Source organism: Myotis myotis, unplaced genomic scaffold (assembly GCF_014108235.1).
Source record: "Myotis myotis isolate mMyoMyo1 unplaced genomic scaffold, mMyoMyo1.p scaffold_m19_p_3, whole genome shotgun sequence".
NCBI lineage: Eukaryota > Metazoa > Chordata > Mammalia > Chiroptera > Vespertilionidae > Myotis > Myotis myotis.
The window spans coordinates 135,678,812-135,701,742 of record NW_023416335.1 but is presented as its reverse complement, the minus strand read 5'-3'; the positions used below and the strand labels follow the sequence as shown (position 1 = coordinate 135,701,742).

Genomic DNA, 22,931 nt, shown 5'->3' with positions numbered 1-22,931 from the left:
GGTGAGGCCCAGGGCGCTGGGCTTCGGCGGTGCGATCGTGTCACCTAAGCCCCGCCCCAGCTGGGACTCCCATGTGCTGCCTAAGCCCCATGCGCCTAAGCCCCGCCCCAGCGGGGACCCCTCGAGTGCCGCCTAAGCCCCATGTGCCTAAGCCCCGCCCCAGCCAGGACCCCCGAGTGCCGCCTAAGCCCCATGCGCCTAAGCCCTGCCCCAGCAGGGACCCCCGAGTGCCGCCTAAGCCCCATGCGCCTAAGCCCTGCCCCAGCAGGGACCCCCGAGTGCCGCCTAAGCCCCATGCGCCTAAGCCCTTCCCCAGCGGGGACCCCTCGAGTGCCGCCTAAGCCCCATGTGCCTAAGCCCCACCCCAGCCAGGACCCCCGAGTGCCGCCTAAGCCCCATGCGCCTAAGCCCTGCCCCAGCAGGGACCCCCGAGTGCCGCCTAAGCCCCATGCGCCTAAGCCCTGCCCCAGCCGGGACCCCCGTGTGCCGCCTAAGCCCCATGCGCCTAAGCCCCGCCCCAGCCGGGACCCCCCGTGTGCCGCCTAAGCCCCATGCGCCTAAGCCCCGCCCCAGCCGGGACCCCCGTGTGCCGCCTAAGCCCCATGCGCCTAAGCCCTGCCCCAGCCGGGACCCCCCGAGTGCCGCCTAAGCCCTGCTGCCAGCTGGGACCCCATCGCGATCCCAGAGCAGGCAAGTGCAGAGGGGAGGGTGGCAGGTGCCCAGGTGGGCCTGTTTATGGATGCCATGGTGATCCCAGAGCAGACAAGTGCAGAGGGCGGCACCCAGGTGGGCCTGCTTCTGGGATGCCATGGTGATCCCAGAGCAGGCAAGTACAGAGGGCGGGCCTGTGTCCAGGCCAGCGCCACATAGTAGCCATCGCTGCCAAAGAGCAGCCCCATGAGCACACTGAGGATCATCCCGACATATTTGTAGCTGCTGTAGGCCAACAGGTGGAAGGTGCTCAGGTCACTGGGAAAAGTGGCCAGGTAGGGTGGCCCGCCCCCTGGTGGACCTGCTGCTGGGATTGCCATGGCGATCCCAGAGCAGGCAAGTGTGGAGGGCAGGCGGCCCCAAGGTGGGCCTTCTGCTGGGATCGCGATGGCGATCCCAGAGCAGGAAAGTTCCCCACAGGCAGCACCCAGCAGGGCCTGCCCCCAGTCTCTGAAGTGATCCGGTGATCCATGAGCAGGAAAGTGTAGCCTGCAGGCAGCACCCCACCCTGGCCATAGCTCAAGGGAGAGAAAAACATGCACTGGAGGCCAGGAGCCTGAGATCAAAACAGAGGGGCACCTGCTCCAAGCCTCCAAGGTGTGGCTGGGGGCAGGCCCCCAGCAGACACACACACTCACACACACACACACACACACAGCGCCTGCTCTGAGCCTCCAATGCGGCTGGGGGCAGGCCCCCAGCGGACACACACACACACAGGACGCTTGCTCCGAACCTCTGCTGCCAGACTGGCAGTCAGTAGAATATCCACTGAGGGCTCCCGGACTGTGAGAGGGGCAGGCTGGGCTGAGGGAACCCCACCGAATTTCGTGCACTGGGCCTCTAGTTTAAAAAATAAAATGCCAACAAAGTGATATTACCAAAATAAATACTACTGCACTTAGCATGTACCACTTTGCATTTACAATTATCTTCCACATGCGTTATCTCATTTACATCTTCCCATCATCCTATGAAGTAGATGTTGCCTCCATTCCACCTGTTTTCACAGTGAGGAAATTGAGGATCTGAGAAGTGACTTGTTTACAGAAGGTGGAATTAAGATCTTTTCACTCCTAGTGTATTTTTTTTTTTCAACACCATTTTTTTTTCTTTTTTAAATTGATTTCAGAGGGGACGGGAGTGGGAGAGAGATGGAAACATCAATGATGAGAGAGAACCATTAACTGGCTGCCTCCTGCCTTCCCCACACTGGGTATCAAGCTCACAACCCGGGCATGTGTCCTGACCGGTAATCGAACTGTGACCTCCTGGTTTATAGGTCAACACTCAACCACTGAGCAACCTGGCTGGGCTATAACACCATTTCAGAGAGTATTCTTGATTCAGAGAGTATTCTTGAGTCCTTACTGTCGATGAGGCAAAACTTTGGAGTGTAGTCTGAATCTTTCTGTTAACCCTGCTGCCATTGTCATATTCGTTGGGTAATCTACTTTGTGTTAAGCACCACCCTCTATGCTCTTAGGCACTCTCAGGCCTTGCAGATAATCTGTCAAATAATCCATGGATTCTGTCATCAAGGAGTTCACTCACAGTAGAGAAAAGAGTTATGCATATTAAAAAGGTAACTATTGGACATCACTGGAGAATCAAAATAGTACCATTGCTCTTTCTCAGGAGAATAGTAAGCAGTACTTGGACGTAGTCCAACAGTCTTATCACAGCAAGAAGCTCCCTTTGTTTGGCATGGGGCCCATGCTTTCTGGGCCTAGTAATCAAGGGACTCTAATGAGTAAGAGAATTCTTATAGAAAATTCATAATATACAGTGGCAACATAGAGAGGAATCATGTATTGTAAAATTTACCTTTGAAAATTCCTTACATGGTTTTCAATATATAACCCAGAGCAGTGACTGAAATATGTAAAGTGTTCAAGTGTATATTGATTGCCTGTATGCAGTATGAGATACATATATAAAAATTTTTACAATGTTTTTAATTATATTATTGAATTTGTATAGGACTCAACTCTCTATCCTTTGGTCATGTGATATCCACCATGTATATTAGATAGTTTTATGGTATGAAATTAGAGAGAGCTTGTGTTTTGGAGTGTTTTGTTTGTTTGCTTGCTTTTTTCAGACAGAAACTTGAGCATTTTCATATGATGAGTGTAAAGACTCAGTGAGTAAAGAGAAGTGGAAAATACAAAACAGGAGGCAGAAAAAGATGCCATCCAGGGGACCTTAGAAATTTTCTGACAGAAAACAATTATATTAACTGGATTCAACCTTTGGATAGTTTACTTAACCTCTCTGTGCTTTAGTTTCACCATCTCTAAAATGGGGATAATACTTTGACCTACCACACGGGGTCGTTTTAAGGATTAAATTAGTAAATACAGCAAAGAGACCCTGACACATACTAAACATGAAATAAATATTCGCTGTCATTTGTTTTGTTTACATTGTACTTTTTCTTATATATTTGATCAGAGGTTCTTTGTATATTTTAAATTATATTTTCTTATTTGTATAGTTAAGCTTGCCTATACTTTTGTCTACTTGATTAATAAATAGATCTACTTACAGTAGTAATGTATTGTCCTATTTTAGTCTAACTAGATGTTGTTGGTTCTGTAAAACATCTTAAAAGTCTTTCTAAGATGTTATATTAAATGACATCTTTTTCTAGCCACACAGTTAATCAACTCAATATTCTGTGATATATAAGATATACATATCTATTATATGATATCTGTTATACACCAAAAAAATGTAAGTATGTGTAGGATTTGAGAATTACATGAAAACTTATAAAGTATATAATTTCTTCTTTCTGAAACCTATACCTATTTAAATGACTGTTATTTCAAAGTAGTCTTTTGAGCACGGAAGTAAATAAAAATGGTCTTCTAAAAAAATAGTATAGCAATATAGGCAGGAATGAAGGGGACAGGCTCCAGTCTTACTGTGGAAGGAACTATAATGACCAGGACCTGAGTAATAATAAGCGGAATGGAGGTGGCTGTCTAGAACCAGAGCTAAAGTCATATATTTAAGGTGTATTTCAATAGAAGAATTGATAGAACTTCATGTTTAATTGATCATAGAGATTAATATTTATACTGTCAAATGTAAATGAGCTTTTATTCATTGTTTTTGATATATGGATGTGGTGAATTTTTTATTCCCTTGATTTTTACATTATTCCTAAACTGCAACCAAATTTGTGAGATATAATAGTCTAGCATTAAATTTATTAAATTTTAAACCATCTCATGATATTTTGTTTAAACCTTAATGAAAATCAGCAGGGTATAAGTGAGATCAAGTCAGACCCAACTCAGTGTTTTGGTGCTTGATTAATGGCTGGCACTGAAGAAGATTTCTTTGCATAGCGATTGAATTATCACCACTGTTAGCAGATGGTGCACTGTAATGTTGAGCCCATAAAATTAAAATGTGTTTTGTAGCACAGTGGAAATTTTTGAAAGGCCTATAGTTCCCTTTAGAATTGAGACTTTTTAATACTATAAATTTACATCTTTCTCATAGTATTGTCTTCATAATGTTGTCTTTCACTGGTGTATGTTGAAAGAATTCTCAAAAGGGAATCTCAAATACTGTGTAATATGTAAGTTTAAAATGTTCACAATAATATTATTGCATTTTTATCACATCTGGATCTTGTGCCATTTACACAGAAGATATTTTTACATATTTTGTGATTCAATTTTGTTTTGCAGCGATCGATATGTTGGTAAAATTTATTCCAAATCCTCTTCCTTTCTGGATTATGTCAGAAAGTCTCTAAAGAAGCTTGGATTAGATGAGTCCAAGGTCAGTATATGATTACCCATTGTTTTCATAAAAACAGGAGAATTTCTATGGGGTAATGAATTGAGATAATATAAAATCATTGCCTTCTATTTTTCTCTTATTTAGTGAAAACATTCTAAATTATATTGGAACCAAACCTCCATTACCTTTATTTCAGTTTACCTTTTAGGTTTATTCAAGGAAAAACATGCCAATCCTCAAATCAAAATGGGAATTGTAAGTAAAACAAGAGACAATGGCTTTAATTTTGAACTGCTTATATTTAATATATAGCTGATTATATAGCTAATTACAACTAAAAATCTTAAATTCAAAAAGCCTTTAAGCTAATAATTGAGAACATATTGTTGAAGACAAAGAGTTAAGCTAATTGACTACTACTAATAAATATTCTAACACTGAGAAAAAAATTCTCAACATGATTTAAATGATTTATCTAAAATATTAAGTTTATATTTAAACTTATATTAAGTTTAGCTTAGGATCACTCTGGTATTTTGATTGATTATAAGTTGAAATAAAGAATAAAATATGGTTAAAGGAATGAACTATGTCTCTTGAAAGAGAAAATTTATGCAGATATGGTTATTTCAAAGCAAAAGGTTATTTTTAGTTATTATAACAATTATCCATTTACTCTCCAGTTGCTTTATTGCTTAAAGCAAGCAGACTGGTACAAAACAGTTTCCTCCCCCTGTAAAATTACTATTTAAAAAAAGCATTTCTAACTCATAGGATTTAAGAAAGATTAAATGAGGTAAATACATAAAAGACTGAGTGAACACAATGTTTGTTCATAGTAAATGCTAACTAAAGAGTACTAGTTTTTATTCTGATCTTTGTATATTTACCACTTATCATGGCACCATTAATATGACTCCTGTAAGTATTTTTATTAAGTCACCAAAATGAAGATCCTTCTAGTCTTGAATAAATTAACAAGAATAGACACTTTTATCATAGTTATTTTATTTCTAGGTTTTGTAAAATATTTTTAAGCAGATTGATCCTCCTTCCAATTAGTATAAATTAGTGCATATCTTTATTGCTGTCTCAATTTCATGTGTTGCATTTAATATCAAGATCACAAACCTACACATTATTTTCACAAATAAAGAGCTAAGTTTTTATTTTTTTTAAATCTTTTTTATTTTTATTTATTTATTTATTTATTTATTTATTTTTTATTTTTTTTTATTGCTTAAAGTAATACAAAGGGTATTACATATGTGTCCATTCCCCCCCCCCCCGCCCTAAACAGTCCCCTAGCCTCCCCTATCCCCCAGTGTCTTATGTCCATTGGTTATGCTTATATGCATGCATACAAGTCCTTTGGTTGATCTCTTACCCCCCTACCTCCTGTCCCCCAACCCTCCCCGGCCTTCCCGCTGCAGTTTGACAATCTGTTTGAGGCAGCTCAGCCTCTGTATCTATTATTGTTCAAAAGTTTATAATGGTCTCTATTATCCATGAATGAGTGGGATCATGTGGTATTTTTCCTTCATTGACTGGCTTATTTCACTTAGCATAATGCTCTCCAGTTCCATCCATTATGATCAATACTATAATATTTCCCAATGCAATGATCTAGAAAGAAAGGCTCAGAAAAAGGCAAATTGGTTTCCTAGGGTCAAAGAGCTAGCAAGTGGTAGAGCTGGAACTTAAACACAGATTCAACATGGAAACTTCAACATTACCCACCACCATACTGAGAAGTGAAATTGGAAACAAAAGTGAAAGAGACTAATGTAGATGAGTGTCACCATGTAAAAATTAGTCTTAAATGATTAACTTTATTAGTTAAGAAAAACAAAAATAGTGCCTCACTAATTTTCTCATTATACTATTGAAACTCATTGAAAACAAATATGTTGAATAAAATTGGTTAGAAAAAGAAAAGGAACAGGAAAGTACAGAACAATATAAGATGTTTAAAAGGATGTGATGATGAGAGGAAGCAAATAGCCGAGTTTATGTAATTTGGGCTTTGTTTGTTTTGGGTATTTGGGGGGTTTTGGGTTTTTTTGGCCTGTTTTAATTTTAAGCAACAGGAATTAAGAAACTTGTGTTCATCAGGCCAGAATGGATGGGAATAGAATAAGTACTTAAAATTAGACTTATATTTCCAATCGAATACAAAATCCTATTTTTTTCTTCCACATCATGAAGTATCAGTGTTAAAATGAAAGTTTTTACCACAAGCACAATAAAGAAGACACATATGTATATGTATAGTTTTATTTTTTAAATAAAATTAATTTTCTAAAAAAAAAAATTAATTTTCACCTAGGATTCTGACTACTAAAAAGTATCAAAACCACTTAACTTTAAAAGAGTAAATATGCCAAAATATTTAAAAGATCTTTGACTAAATTTATAATCATGTGTCAACAAACTGTGTAATTGAAAGTGTGGTATTTCTGAACTTTTAAGGTACAGTACATTTCTTCATATTTAAAACTATGTAAGCAAATGAAGTTCCTAGAAAACCTCCTAACATGGTCTGAATACATTTTTAGTCTCAAGAAATCATGTTAAAAGTGGAAGTACACAGAGAACATTCACAGACAAATCATCATTCCAGAGACCAAAGCTGCCTGTGCTGGGTACAAAAGTGGCTCTCACAGCTTAAAAGATTAAGTTCTGTAGTCAGTTGTGAAAGACAGCTTTGGATATTTTCTCTTAGAGCAGGGTTTCTGAATCTCAGGAGTACTGGCATTTAGATAATCCTTTGTTGTGGGGGGTGCCCTGTGCATTGTAGGATGTTTACCCACTAGATGTCAGCAGTAGCACCCTAGTGCTAATAATCCAAAAAAAAAAAAAAAAAATTTAATTAAAAAAAAAAGCCTCCAGACATTGCCAAAAATGCCCCTAAGGGGCAAAATCAGCTCGGTTGAGATCCATGTTTGAGCATTTGTCATCTGGGTAATTCCATTTGCAGTCATCTAACAGCTCCATTATAAACTCCATGTTTTTTTAAAAAAAAAAATGCCATGTTACACCAAGAAACTTGGAGAGGCGAAGGGGGGGAAGAAGCAGTGATTTTGAAGACTTTTTATTCAAAATGATACCCTCCTGGATCTTTATTTATAGCCCTAACTACCTAAGGATGATAGTGTTTCAGCCCCACATAATATATAAGTCTATTTAAGAAAAGAGTTTAGATTTTACAGTAAAGGTAAGCCCAACTCTATACTACTGAAAACAAATTGTGGCAGAAAACCAACTCCTTATATCAGCAGGTATACTGTTTATTAGGTGGATTTCTTAGAATGAAATGTTACAGTAAAATTCTTGTAAAGTTCAATTATCATTTTAAAACATTTTAATAGAACTTTAAAAATGTTTAAAATCCTAGTGACAGGCTTTATCTAGACCTAAAAAAAAAAAGTTACTCTCTATCTTCTGTTCCAAACTTTATCTCATCAAATTTCAGAAAACCTCCAAAATCATCTTTAAGGACTTATGTTTTCCTCATGATCCATAACACTTTATCTTCTTTTGTATTACTTTTCTGTCTTTGTCTCCTTCCCTGTGCGCGCGCGCGCGCGCGCACACACACACACACACACACACACACCACACACACACACACACACACACGCGCGCGCGCGCGACTTTAAAAGCATCAGAACAGGTATTGTTTGCTAAAAAAGAAAAAGAAAAAAATGAACTATAGTATTGTCCATAAGAAGAGGGGAATAAAAGGTGCTTTTGTTCTAGAGCTTGTGTGTGTGTGTGTGTGTGTGTGTGTGTGTGTGAGAGAGAGAGAGAGAGAGAGAGAGAGAGAGAGAGAGAGAGAGAGAGAGAGAGAGAGACATGTAACAAATACTCAAATAAATGAAGAAGTAATTTCAAGTATTGAATTGATGGAAGGGGGTTATGCTGTTGAATGGACAAAGTTGAAACCCACCAAGCTAGAACTTTAGTGGAAGTAGATAGAGGATAATTCAAAAAAATATCTTCAGCCCTAATCGGTTTTGCTCAGTGGATAGAGCATCAGCCTGCGGACTGAAGGGTCCCAGGTTCGATTTCGGTCCAGGCCATGTACCTTGGTTGTGGGCACATCCCCAGTAGGGGGTGTGCAAGATGCAGCTGATCGATGTTTCCCTCTAATCGATGTTTCTAACTCTCTATCCCTCTTCCTTTCTGTAAAAAAAAAAAAAAAAAAAAAAATCAATAAAATATATTAAAAATAAATATCTTCAGATATTTTTCCAAAGCAGGTCAACAAAAACAAAACTTTTCAGACCTAAATCATTTAATTATTCATCAACAAACATAGATTTTGAAGAATCTCTCATATGCCAAGCAGAGTGAAAACTGGAACTACAAAGATAATTAAGACCTAACCCCTGAGAGAAGAAAATGAATAATGGTAGCACGAACTTGTAATAAAGTACAGTGGAGGCATAGGGGAAAGGAGTGACTTACTTTACCTGTGAAGATTTTACAAATGACTTTGGTGCCTTAGCTTGGTCTTGAAGGATGCATAGGAGTTGGCTTAGCAAACAAGGTGGGAACCTTGGGAGTAAGAGATTAATTTCAGGTGTGGGGGGAGGGGAAGGACTCTGCAAAACCACAGAGAAGTGAAAAACATGCTTCTGGACTCAGCGTTGCTGGAGCATAAAGCAAGTAAGGGAGGCAATGATGAGAGATAAGGTTAAAGATAGGGCACATGTGGAGGCCAACTAAGCTGATCTTTGGAAGTTAAATCAGTGGTTGATCAGGACTAATCATAGTAGTTTAAATACAGGTGGGAGGGCAGGAGTCGTTCCACAGTTGGCCAACAGAATTCATTTCTTGTGGTAATATATTCTGTAATGATCTAGATCGAATGAAACCCTCTAACCCTAAGGAAACAGTGGATTCCTGATACAGATTAAATTTATGGAAAACCTGTCATCTTTGTTAATATGAGAAAAACATGTGCATTATTCCTATAAATAAGTTCCTGGTGCTTTTTGCAACCACCAAGGTAATAATTGACTCACAGGAAAATCATTCATGGATGTTACAACCATTGGGTAAAAGATTTGGGAGGAATAGGATATTTACAGTCTCAAAGTACCTCTCACAGATGATTTATTCATTACAAAAGTGAATAAGCCTGGTCAACATGCTATCCCAAGTGATCAAAGTTAGCATCACCATTAATGGAACAAAATGACATCATCTGACTCTGTCTTTTACAGCATGTACTTAAAAGCATCAATCCCAGATGTGGCATTGCATTTGCTGGTTATGTCTCTGGTCGCATTTAATCTGGAACAGTTCCTCAACTCTTTTTTTGTCTTTCATGAGATTGACATGTTCCCTCCCAATGTATCTCTATATCATATATTCAAGCCCCATCTCTATATCAGTTCAAATCACTACTTACAGTAGTTCATCCCTGTAGGGATGCATTATCAGAATTATGATTAGATAATTTGCTTTTATAAAGATCTTAAGAAGAAAGGCAGTTATTTGATTGCAAGGAATAAAGATTTACTCAGCTTTGTTTCAATAACTGATGGGTGGTTATTCCAGGAATATGTATACTTACAAAAAAAAAACAAAAACAAAAAAACTAGTCTCTCATCTTCATAAGAACCCAGAAAGATACAGCCTCACCTCATTAGGATGTAGTTTGTTAGTGGGAGCAGGATTCAAAACATAGTGACTGAATTACTGTTACTATTTTTTTTTAGCAATAATTCATGTTTTCTAATCCTTCACCATTATAGTGATTCACTCCTGAACTACCAACTATTTCACTCTTTGTCCTAGACCATTTTTCTCTACAGATTTTTGCTTACCAATGGGTTATTTATTCATGATTACGCTTCTCACCTTCAACAAACTTTGTACATCACTTTTAGTCTCCTTACCCTGCCTCATGTTGACCAAGCTTATTCACTTTTATAATTAATAAATCATCTGTGGGAGGTACTTTGAAACAGAAAAAGGTCTAGTTGACTAATTTGGCTGAATTTTATATGTAGATTGTGCTATTCAAATTTTATTTTCATCAGCTAGTAATTCAACAGGTATACATCAGAAAATATGAGAGTAATTTATGCATTACATTTTCCTTTCTTTTTAAGAAAACCTGCATCTTATTGTCCATAACTTCAAGCTTAGGGAGATTAGTTATACACATAATTACATCATTTCTAAAATAAGAGTAACCACCCTGGCTGAGTAGCTCAGTTGGTCAGAGTGTCATCCCTATTCAACAAAGTTGTGGGTTCAATCACTGCCAGGGTACATATAAGAATCAACCGATATTTCTCTCTCTCTCATCTACCTCTCTGTCTCTATCCCACTCCTTCCCTCCCTCCCTTACTCTCTCTCTAAAAACCAATAAATAAATTTAAAAAGTAAAAATAAGCATCACCTCTGTGTGTGTGTGCTCCAGAACATTCTCACTGACACTAATTTTTTGAGTGATCACATGGATAACTTCCTCTGTCTACCAACCTAAGACTGTCAGGCCCACTTCAGCCTCTTTGCCACTCCCTAGACTGGACAGCTAATAGACCTTAAACCCACATTCACCTACCTTAGTTCTTGAGCTAATTATGACCTTCCCAAGGGTATATCAGCATCTTCAATCCCTCCATCTAATGTTGACAACTAGGTCACTTGCTAACTCATTTTCTGATCACATAGGAAATGGGGGGTTCTTTGAATAACTGTATATCTCATCTGTTCACCCATTTCATGTTAAGTTGAAATGTGGTCCACCTTTGCTTATCTGGACCCCCCTTATGTAAAGCTATAAAAAAGACAATTTTAACAAATACATGAAGAAAAGACAAGTCTCCCATGGAAAATAATTCCTTAAGTATTGGCTACACACAGTGATTTTTTTCCAAAGCATACAGTATAGAAAGGGGAGTAAAGAGGAAGTTTACAGTGAAGAAATGTGACAAAACATTATCTCAGCCAGGTAATCAAGGTCAACAGCAACAGTGATAGGTCATATTGATAGTATGTGCCTTTGATATAATGTAGGAACATTGAACTTCTTTGGTCTTTCTCTCAAAAACCCATAACCCTAGTCTAATTATGAGTAAAACATCTGACAAATCCCAGTAAAGGAACATTCTGCAAAATGGCTGACAAGTACTCAAAACTGCCCAGGACATCAAAATCAAGACAAGTCTGAAAAATTCTCACATTCGGTAGGACTAAATGCAATGTGGTGTCCTGGATGGGGTCCTGGAACAGAAAAAGGACATTAAATAAAAATTAAGGAAATCTGAATAAAATATGGATTTTAGCTAATAATAATGTATCAATATTGGTTCATTTATTATAACAGATAACCACAGTGTAATGTTTAATAGGGGCAAGTAGATATATGAAAACTGTTATCTTCGATATTTCTATAAATATCGAGTTTAAAAAGAGTTTATTTTACAAAGAACAGTATGAGAAAAACTAGTTTTTTGAGCCTTTGCTTTGTGTCAGACATTGTGCTATAAAGCTTGATTTATGTTAGTTCACTGAAGACTAAGGATGACCTTATGAAAGGAGTAGTTACCCTCATTTTATAGGTGACGAAATTGAAACATAGGTTAAATGGATTTCCTAAGGCCAAAATCTAGGAAATTTGGGATGGAGGAATTCCAATTCAAACTGTCTAACTCTAGACCCCATGCTCCTTTTTGTCATTTTTATATAACTTGTTAACAGACATCGAGCAAAAGAAGAATGTTTAATAGTTTTCCAGAACTAGTGGTCATCAGACAAATAAGCCTTTGAGGAAGAAGAAAGAGGGAATTTGTGCTTACCAACAGACAAAATAAATGCACATCTAAACTAGACTGAACAATTTAGATCTGAAATAAAAGCAGAAGAATTTAAGGAATCCTAAATCTCATTGAAGAAAAAGAAATGCTTATATCCAGAACTTTGACTCTTGAAACTTATCCAGACAGGATGAAATTGGTCAAGCGTTTGAAATGTGTTGAATAATAACATATACTTTTTAACACATAGGCTATCTTTAAGATATAATAACTGTCCAAAAATTATAAGAACTGTGGAGGGAAAATTTATAACACCTGAACATCACTGCCCATTTACTCCATCACCCTAGTTTTTCTTGAGGACTAGATATTTCTCTGAACCCAAACTATAGCCCACTGAGTTAGTGCCCTATTAGGAAGCTTAATTACATTACTCCCTTTTTCTGGAGTCTAGGGGTTGGGCAGCAGAGAGCAATGGATTTCATGACCAATACTCCCAGTACCATTCAATTAAGTTTCCACATATGTCTACCTAAGTACTATCTACACCAAGCAGTACCTCAATTGTGATACCTTCCTTTATCTCTAGGATGTTGGGCCTACCTAGGCTCTCAGTGACTTTAACACTCAGTAATGTTATCTTTAAAATTAGACCATGGCCTGGCTTTTGTGGCTCTGTTGTTGAGTGTCAACCTATGAACAGGAGGTCATGGTTCGATTCCTAAGTTGTGGGCTCAGTCACCAGTGGGAGTGTGCAGAAGTCAGCTAATCAGTGATTCTCTCTCATCATTGATGTTTCTGTCTCTCCTATCCCTTCCTCTCTGAAATCAATACAAATATATTTTAAAATTAAAAATAAAATAAAATGAGACCATGAATATATATATATATATATATATATATATATATATATATATATATATATATATACCAGAAGCCCGTTGCACGAAGATTCGCACAATAGGCCTTCCTTCCCCTGGCTGCCAGCACCAGTTTTTCCCCAGCACCCGGGACCCAGGCCTTTGGCCCAGACGCAGCGAGGCTTGGCTTCTCCCCTGAGGCTGCAGCGGAGAAGCCAAGCATCTTCAGTCTTCATTGGTTTTCAGTCTTCAGTCTTCACTCTAGCTGGAGCCTTCATTCTTCACTCTGCGCCTGCGTAACCGCCATCTTTGTTGGGTTAATTTGCATATCCATCTGATTGGCTGGTGGGCATAGCGGAGTGACACCAATGTGCATGTTTCTCTTTTATTAGTGTAGATATATTACAGATTGATATTAGGATTAAATAAGATAGCGCACCTTTATTTTTAAATTTTCATACAATCTCTGTGATCTGATCAGTCTGGTAGTTGAGCATTTGATTGACAAAGTTGATTAAAGCATGAAATCATACCTTATACATTGAATATTTTACTTCAAGACATATTAATATACTTTTACTCACCAAGCGTTTGGTGTAAGAACAAAGCCATTTGTTTTGCTTTGTGAAACAGGTTTGCATATAGTTTCACTATTTGAAATTTTACCTGAAAATTTTGCATCAAATATATTTATAATGTATAATCTATAACGTCCAGCTTTGTTTCACATTAAGTGAAGCAACAGACTTCCATATTTTAGAGAGTAAGGTGAGATTCTCACTTTTTTCCTTCAGAATCCACAAAAGCAGCAGATAGAGAAACAGAAACACAAATTTCTTTGACAAAATCAGACAGCATGTTAAATCTCAAACCCTGGGTTTTGTGAAGTGCAATGAAGGTAAAGAGGGATGCATAAGGGTGCCAAGAGAACATGCCTAGGGTTACAGATCAACAACAAAGCCAACATAATACAGTTCTCTGAAGTAGCATATCCTGAGCAGCAAAATCAACAATTCCTGGTTTAGGTGGTGCTTCCAGTCTGGCATAAATGAGAAACAGAATATTGGAGAACCCAAGAATCACACTGAAACACCATTTTTGTAGGAAGCAGTGTGCTGGTGAGGCAGGAGCAAACAAAGATTGTGTGTTGTCTCGTAACTGCTGATCTCAGATGGCCAGAGCAAAGTAAACACTGAAGACTAACTTACACACACAATTTTGGGAGATGAGAATTTTTTCTGGCTTGGAGTGCAGGCCTGGATCCAATCCAATATACTCTAGTGCAGAAACTTGGTTCAGGGGTATGCATTTGAGTCAAAGATGGACAAAGTTTTAAAAGGATCTTTATTGGAAAGCTACACTAAAAGTTGGATGAGACAAAGCCTCACTTTTTTCAATGTTACACTTTTGTATTTTTTAAATTCAAAAGAAATTTAGTACAATAAGAAAAGGAATAGAGGCTTTGCAAAAATACAAATTTATTTGTACATTTGCAAAGAAATGAGTACAGATTTGTTTACTCTTTTTGTCCATTCTTTCATTTGTTTTGACCACAACAGTTTCCTCTGGTGAGTCTCTTTTATCATGCCTTTCACAGAGGCAATCAACTTATAGAAACAACTTTTTGCATTCATATTTCATTGATTACATAATATTTATATTATTTTATTACAATAATATAACTAGCATAAGTGTAGGAACAAATATAGTTGACTCAGTAAGCATAAAGCTCACCTGGTGAAAACTGAAACATGTGGGTGATCTAGAAAGTGACCTGCTAACCACAAGGGTTCACTGGACTATGGGTATCATATGTTTCAGAGAAAGAAAAATCAAAAAATAATGCTTTTTCATAGATTAATTTAGTTGATGTTAGAGGAAATAACAAATATGAATTTATGTCATTATTGTGTTTCTATTTTGCATTATTTTCTCTAGAATGTGTAGTTTTAGACAGAGTGTTTTAAATATTAATTTTATTCAAAAATATTTATTGAGCTCCTACTATGTGCCCCTAGCATAAAAACAAGTCAGAGTAAATATTTTATCACTACTGGTTGAAATTAAACAATATTAATAGGATGTTATTGGTAATTTTATTTGTGATATGCTAAATAACCTATATTGATACAGCAGAGTTAAGTAAAAAGAATTTAGATTTATATTGACTTGCTTCATGAATATCCTCAGAGCTCTTCAGACACCTTTACATTTTTTCTTTATTTTACTTTTGGGTGTGTTTGATAAGAAAAAAATGTTAATTATTGTTAAATGTATTGTTGTTGTTTTATCTTGAAGCTGCCAGAAAAAATGATAATGGACTACTATGAGAAGTATAAGCCTAGAATGAATGAGCTGGAAGCTTTTAATATGGTAAATCTCCTAATTAAACGTATTAAATTGCGTTTGTTGCTAGACTTGAATAGGATCCTATTAAATTTTATTATGGGGCCAACCAATCTATGTTGTTTTTCTCTTATTATAGAAAAACCGTTTGGGATCACTTCCTATTTGAGAACTATATTAGGTGTCAGTAATGTAATAAAGAGAACACATGGTAGATTTCTCTTAAAGTGTATTATAAATGTACAGAAAGAAGTTTCCGAGTTCTTTGAACACATATTGCTCTCAATTCTGTTATTTCACAAGCATTCCTTTTAGTGAATTTCATTCTTAGTGCCCATTTAAAAGCTTTCCATCACATATGTATGATGGCTTTTGGATTCTACCTCAAAGTTACTTAAAGGACATTCTCTTTCTATTATTAAAGAAAACTTTTGATCTCTGCAGTATTCATTTTCTGTACATGTACAATGGGTATTGAAGATTTGGCCATATACAAACTTCTATAGATACATTTTTTTAAACATAATATTAAGTTAGCGGCTAGTCATTTTTTTTTTTCCCTTTTAAGTAACACCATCTAACTTATTCTTTCCTTTAGTTGAAAGTGGTTCTGGCTCCTTGTATAGAGACATTGATTCTTCTCGATCGACTTTGCTACCTGAAAGAGCAGGTAAGTTGTGTTATTTTTAAATGCATAATAAATATATTTATTAAATCCAGTAATTTGGATCCACTTATATGTAGGATAAATTTATTTCACATAAAACTTAAGATTAAAACATAAGATAATCTTTCTCATCATATTTTCAAAGTTTAAATATTCACTCCATCTTTTTAAAACATAAACATGTGCATAACAGATGTTTTCAGCAATGCTACCATAATAAAGCTTACATTCTTTTAATTGTATGGTAATTACTATACAGTAGGCAGTGAGCACAAATTATCATATATGCCATATTGTACAGCTAACAGTAATAAAGACCAGACATATAAGATATCATATATATGTTACATTTTGTAAGAATTTGCCTTTTATTTCCCTTTTGAATTTTGGGGCATATGCACTCTGCAGTCAGAAACTTCTTTCTGATCAATGAAGACTGCGTCTGTTTTTTTGTGGTGTTTTTTCCAATCTTATTTATCTATGCTGAATAACTAAAAATATTGTCCTTTTGGCTATCTTAGGGAAAATGTTTTTTGCAGATTTTACTCAGCTTTGATCAAAATAAAGTTTTGTGAACTGTTTAAATTAAACCCATTTGTGGACTCAGGCTGTGTTTCCACTATATAAACCCTTTATTTTAACAATTCTGTTTTATCATATGGGGAGCTTTGCTTTCTTCTTTTCAACAGGCTACTTGGGACAAATGGATTTTAATAAATGTTTGCTTTTGTTCTAATTTGTATTTATATGGAGAAAGGCAGTTTTTGAGTATTTAGAAAATGATGTGTTTTCCTAAGCTACTAACTCAAAAAGCATTCAAACCTTTGAATCAGTCCTACTTTACTCATCATTTCCCCTTTCAAAACAATTTTTATTGATTTAATTATAATAGGCAATAAAAATGGTATGCACAAAGATTAATAGACTGGTAATGAGATAATAGAAATCATATAAATATTAATTTGTTAATATTTTTAATAATACCTTATAAAATTAATGCATATTTATTTGGAAATTTAAAATGAACAATATAAAAAAGAAAATTAAAAGTAACAATAATGCAACCTTTAAGCACTAACTATTAAATTTTTGGTTTGTTTTTTAGTGCTTCTCTCTAATATATATACATATATATATACATATATATATATGTATATATATTGGAATATATATGTGCACATAGTTTATACTTTATTTAAAATTGAAATCAAATTATAAATGCTATTTATATCTAATTTGTTTCATTTATTTAATTTAAAAATGTTCCATCTCATTAAATTTACTACAGAAGCTGAATAATGTTTCATCATATAATAATTTAAGTAATACCCAATTGTTATTGGCAAGTTTCAGTTTTTCACAATCACAGCAAAGAGTAACCTTGTAGTTCACTCTCTATGTACATCTTTAATTGTTTTCTCAGCGTAAATTCCTGAAAGTAAAATTGTGAATGTTAACTTTATTGAACAAAGAATCATTTTATTTTATATGGTTTGTTTTTACATAGTTTTCAATATTACATTATATAGCCTAACCGATCTCTCGTTTTTACCTTCAATAAATGGTCTTATTTCTAAATCACTTATCAATTTGCAGGAAGATACTGCATGGTCAGCACTTGTGAAGTTGTTTGATCCTGTGAAATCTCCCAGATGTTATGCTGTTATTGCTCTGAAGCAGCAGCAATGATGTCAGTAGAAGCAAGGTATTAGCTGCATCTGTTTGTGGAACCTATTCCTAATTTTTCTTTTCTAAACATTTATGTCATGTCATGTAAATATTTTTTAAGACATTGCCTTCCTTGTATTTGAAATTAACAATAAAATAATAGCTAACAACAGAACACCATAATTCATTTTCTCATTGTCAAAGCATACATTTAATAAAAATAACACATGAAAATATTATAAAAGAATTGATCTACATTCCTGATTTAGCACATCAATAGGACATTGTATTTTGAGCTTTGTTTTCTTTTTTGTTGTTTTTTAATCCTCACCCAAGGACATTTTCATTGAATTTAGAGAGAGAGAGAGAGAGAGAGAGAGAGAGAGAGAGAGAGAGAAACATCGATGTGAGAGAAAAACATCAATTGGTTGCCTCCCATACTCACCCTGACTAGGGATCAAACCCGCAATCTAGGTGTGTGCCCTGGCCTGGGAAGTTACAGGACCTGGCTGAGCCTTGTTTTCTGTTCAATATTTGAGACCCTTGATATTTACTGTATATCACATTTTGCCTTTAATTTATCTTTAAAAAGAGGAAAGGTATAGGTGTAGGTATAGTAAAATTAGTTGTACTGAAGATTATTTGCCTTTTTCCTTCACCTTTTGGAAAGATTTTTCATGTTATCAGAAGGTAAAAATCCACATTTAAAGGAAAGAAATGCCCAGAAACCAGGCCGGACATAGAAAGTGCCTGATATAAATTATATATATATTTGTATTTTAATCTAAGTTACATGATGGAATATTCTATGCCCTTAAAGGAATATGCATCTTATAGTGAGATATTTATTTTTAAGGATTCTTAAGATTGTTTATCTTAAAATAAAGGGATGGGTTGGCACTTAATGAAATTACTTTGTGCTCTGTAAAAATCCACTTAGTAAAGCAAGAGTGAGAGAGAAGGCCAGCACTATGCCCAGTGTGGTACATGTTTTTTTTTTTATTATCAGAAAACTGGAGGTTTCTAAACACTCAGAAGAGGTGAACAGCTAGAGAAAGTCTTCCTTGTCGCTTAGCTAGAGGCTGTATAAAATCCTCCTAACCAGAGAAATAACTGCTTTCTTAAATGTTGGAGTCTATCCACAGATGAGAAGAATGTTTTGCTTTGAATTTCAATATCAGTGGAACTACATAGAGCTTCCCTATGTTTTAAAATATTTTTGCTGAAACCGGTTTGGCTCAGTGGATAGAGCGTCGGCCTGCGGACTGAAAGGTCCCAGGTTCAATTCCGGTCAAAGGCATGTACCTGGATTGCGGGCACATCCCCAGTAGGAGATGTGCAGGAGGCGGCTGATCGATTTTTCTCTCCCATCGATGTTTCTAACTATCTCTCTCCCTTCCTCTCTGTAAAAAATCAATAAAATATATATTTAAAATATTTTTGCAATTTTTAATTAATGTTTTTTAATTTTTATTAATCAGAGGCACATGTATGATTCAGGCATCTAATCAACATGAGATGGCCTATATGATCACACTGAGATAATAACATAGCAAAAAGCAAAGGAATATAATACTTTGGTGGGATTGTAATGTGTGTAGATTTTCATCTCATTAAAACTGCTCTTTGCGAACTCATTTTCAGTTGAGCTAGAGAATGTGGTGCATTGGTGGGAGCATCAGTTCTGACAGTTCCTTTTTGGGTGAGCCAATATCTCAGAACCTCTGTTGTAAAGTGGAGTTTCATATAAAATTTATTTTATGAATGCCTACCATATATCAGAGATTATGGTATGCCCCTGTCCTCAAAGAGACCCCAGTGCCATGAGGAAGGAAGACAATAATATTACTAATTATAGTAGTTAAAGGTTTAGGGGGAGTTAGAGGACAGAATTCTTCAGGGATCCTTCAAATTGATTGACTTAGGGCAGTGGTTCTCAACCTTCCTAATGCCGTGACCCTTTAATACAGTTCCTCATGTTATGGTGACCCACAACCATAAAATTATTTTTGTTGCTATTTCATAACTGTAATTTTGCTACTGTTATGAATCATAATGTAAATATCTGATATGCAGGCTTTATTTTTATTGTTACAAATTGAACATAATTAAAGCATAGTGATTAATCACAAAAACAATATGTAATTATATATGTGTTTTCCGATGGTCTTAGGCGACCCCTATGAAAGGGTCATTCGACCCCCAAAGGGGTTGCGACCCACAAGTTGGCGACCCACAGGTTGAGAATCGCTGACTTAGGGGAAGAACGGTGCAGTAATATTAGTACCATGGTTTAGATTCATGTGAATTAAATTGTTTTGTGGACTTGGGTCAGTCACTTTATTCAGTGTACCTCAGTTTTCTCATCTCTAAAAGGCACATAATAATAGAACCTATATTAAAAAGAGTGTTATGAGGATTAAAAGAATTAAAAATATGTTATTAAACTCCCTTAAAATATTGTTAGATAACTAACTGGTTAATAATGCACAACTATAGTTTATTAGAACTTTCTGCAATAATAGAGGACACTGTCCTGACAATCTTTTTTTAAATATATTTTCATTGAACTCAGAGAGGAAGGGAGAGGGAAAGAGAGATTGAAACATCAGTGATGAGAGAGAATCACTGATCAGCTGCCTCCTGCACGTCCCCTACTGGGAACACAACCCAGGCATGTGCCCTTGACCAGAATCGAACCTGGGACCCTTCAGTCCCCAGGCTGACACTCTATCCACTGTGCTAAACCAGCTAGGGCTGCCGTGACAATTTTGACAGTTTCTGAAGGGGCAAGTCTGAGGAGGGTATTCATAGAACTTGGGAGTCTGGGCTCAAGTGGTTTAGGTGGAGAACAGACTGGGATTTGGAAAAGTTCGTGACACAATAGTTTTATGATTAGTATCTATAGCAAGGCGAGAGTCTGAAGCAAGTCTTGATAAGCAAACTGTTGCTTAGTAAGTGAACTCTTTGCCAAGGTGAGCAGATTGTTTGTCTGAGGTAAATGAATATATGGGAATTTCCTGAAACAAATAATGAAGTTATTTAGTAGTTTACAGCTTTATCTTTTTTGGGCAAAGATTTCCTGTAACAAACAAATGAATCATGTTGACACATCTGGTCTCAGTTCTTAGACCCATTGCTCTCTTCTATTGATGCAGGTACTTACAGTTCTCAATGTAAAAGCACTTAATTTCAGACACTGTGCATAATATAAAAGCAATAGCTGTATATGTTAAATGCCCTAGAGAGATAGAAATGGAAAATTAACCATATTTATAACATTGACACTGTAGGAAAAAAATATGTTCTAAATCAAACAATGTGGACTTGATTGTTGAGTGAAAAGCATTGACTTACATATAATATTACTTGCTGAAATAATCTGTTAAGATTGATGTTTATTCCTAGGGTAATTTCTAACTTAGCATATACTCCACATCTATAAGTATAAATGCAGAGACTTGTACAAAAGGCTTTTCCACTCTACATGCATTCAAAAATGGTTCTTTGATTTGTGGGTTTAGCCACTATACATAATTATTATTATCCATATTTATTATTATTACCCCCTTTCAACATACATAGTTATTCTAGAGTCTTTGTCATGAGGTATGAAGTTCAATCCTTTCTTATATGGCTATGAGCTAAATTGATTATTTTTTGTTTTGTTTTGTTTTTCCCCTAGGTTTCTGCTGCTCTTCTAGATTCTTTAAAGTTTTTTTTTTTCAAAACACATCTAAATATTTTGTTTAAATCTCAACTTTACTTCATTATTCTAAAGTCATTTAAAAACACCGTTACCATTAATTCTTTATAAATGTATATAATCCAGAGACATACTGTAAAAATATGTGTAGTTGGACAAGCTTCTTATCTTTACTATTGATGATCCTGACTTAATTAATATCCAGGAGGTCTACAATTGATAGGAATTATCAAGAAACACAGATGAGGCTCCTGAAATATGTCTGTGTACTCCACAGAAGGAATTTGTAACCATGGTGGATTGCATCTCCCAACAATTATCAGGCACATTTCTAAACCCAGCACCCAACACCATACCTACAGCTTAAAATGTTCATGGTGAGTATTTCTTAATGAATGTATCAGTTCTACCTTAAATCACTCACCAAAATGTCCTTTAGAATAGTATGTGATACATTTCTATCTTTATATACTATAAAGCATTGATTTTTGCTTAGGTACTATCCTAAGCACTTTACTTGTGTTAACTCATTTAATACCCAGAACAACTCATGAAGTAGGTATATTATTTCCATTGTCCCATTGTATAGATTAGCAAATTGGCAGAAGTAAACATTAATCTTCCCTCATTCTTGGCCTCACATTATTTCTACAAACAATTTTGCAAATACAGTGTCTGGCACACTAGAAAAAAAAAATGACCTGGCATTTAGTGAAGCTGAAAAACAAGTCCCTGTCATAGATAAGCATGGTACTCAGAACCTCCTACAACAACATCAGAATTACAATTAGATTACAAAACAACCATCATTCAGGACACCTGAAATCTAGCTGAACATAAGTCCTATAAATAAGGGTATTAAGAAGAAGCCACATCCAGACTGTTAGTAGGGGAGGAGATGCAGAACAGCTGGTCCCACACCCACAAGTGGCAGTTAAAAATTGAGAGGGATAGCCCCTACCAGGTAGCTTGGTTGGAGCATCATCCCATACACCAAAAAAAAAAAAAAAAAAGAGGTTGCAAGTTAAATTCCCAGTCAGGAGGCATTGGGAGGCAACCAATTGATGTTTCAGTCTCACATCAATGTTTCTCTTTCTCTCCCCCTTCTTCTCTCTCTGAAATCAATAAAAAACATATCCTCTTGTGAGACTAAAAATAAAATTGCAGCGGTCCCCCCCTAAGGAGTGAGTGACTGGTCCTGGCCCTACATCAGAACCCCCACCCCAGGGCTCCAGTGCCAGGAAGAGAAGTCATCATAACTCCAGGCTGTAAGAATCAGCATAAATTGTGTCTGAGTGAGATGATGGACTCCTAGAGTCCCAGACATTCCTCTTGAAGGACCAGCACATGGATTTACTCAGACGAAGTTGCTCTGAGCTCCAGTGCTGTGGCAGCAGCTCCAAAGGCACCAGGTACAGATGAGGAGG

At 36.3% G+C, this 22,931-nt stretch overlaps 1 protein-coding gene across 8 annotated transcripts in view; it reads left to right on the top strand.

Moving 5' to 3' along the window:
* Window positions 1–22,517, top strand: part of METTL25 (methyltransferase like 25) — a 103,157-nt gene extending 80,640 nt beyond the window's left edge. For 2 of the 8 annotated variants that reach the window (XM_036298168.1, XM_036298164.1), the window contains 4 exons: window positions 4,422–4,515; window positions 15,416–15,490; window positions 16,062–16,133; window positions 17,727–17,973. In XM_036298168.1, coding sequence (XP_036154061.1) covers window positions 4,422–4,515; window positions 15,416–15,490; window positions 16,062–16,133; window positions 17,727–17,819 — 334 coding nt within the window. In that variant the 3' untranslated portion in view covers window positions 17,820–17,973. Of the gene's footprint in view, window positions 1–4,421; window positions 4,516–4,672; window positions 4,732–15,415; window positions 15,491–16,061; window positions 16,135–17,726; window positions 17,974–21,483 lie in introns of those variants that run through there. The other 6 variants (XM_036298167.1, XM_036298165.1, XR_004965888.1 and 3 more) reach the window with 6 other exon arrangements.
* Window positions 22,518–22,931: the final 414 nt, after the last annotated feature.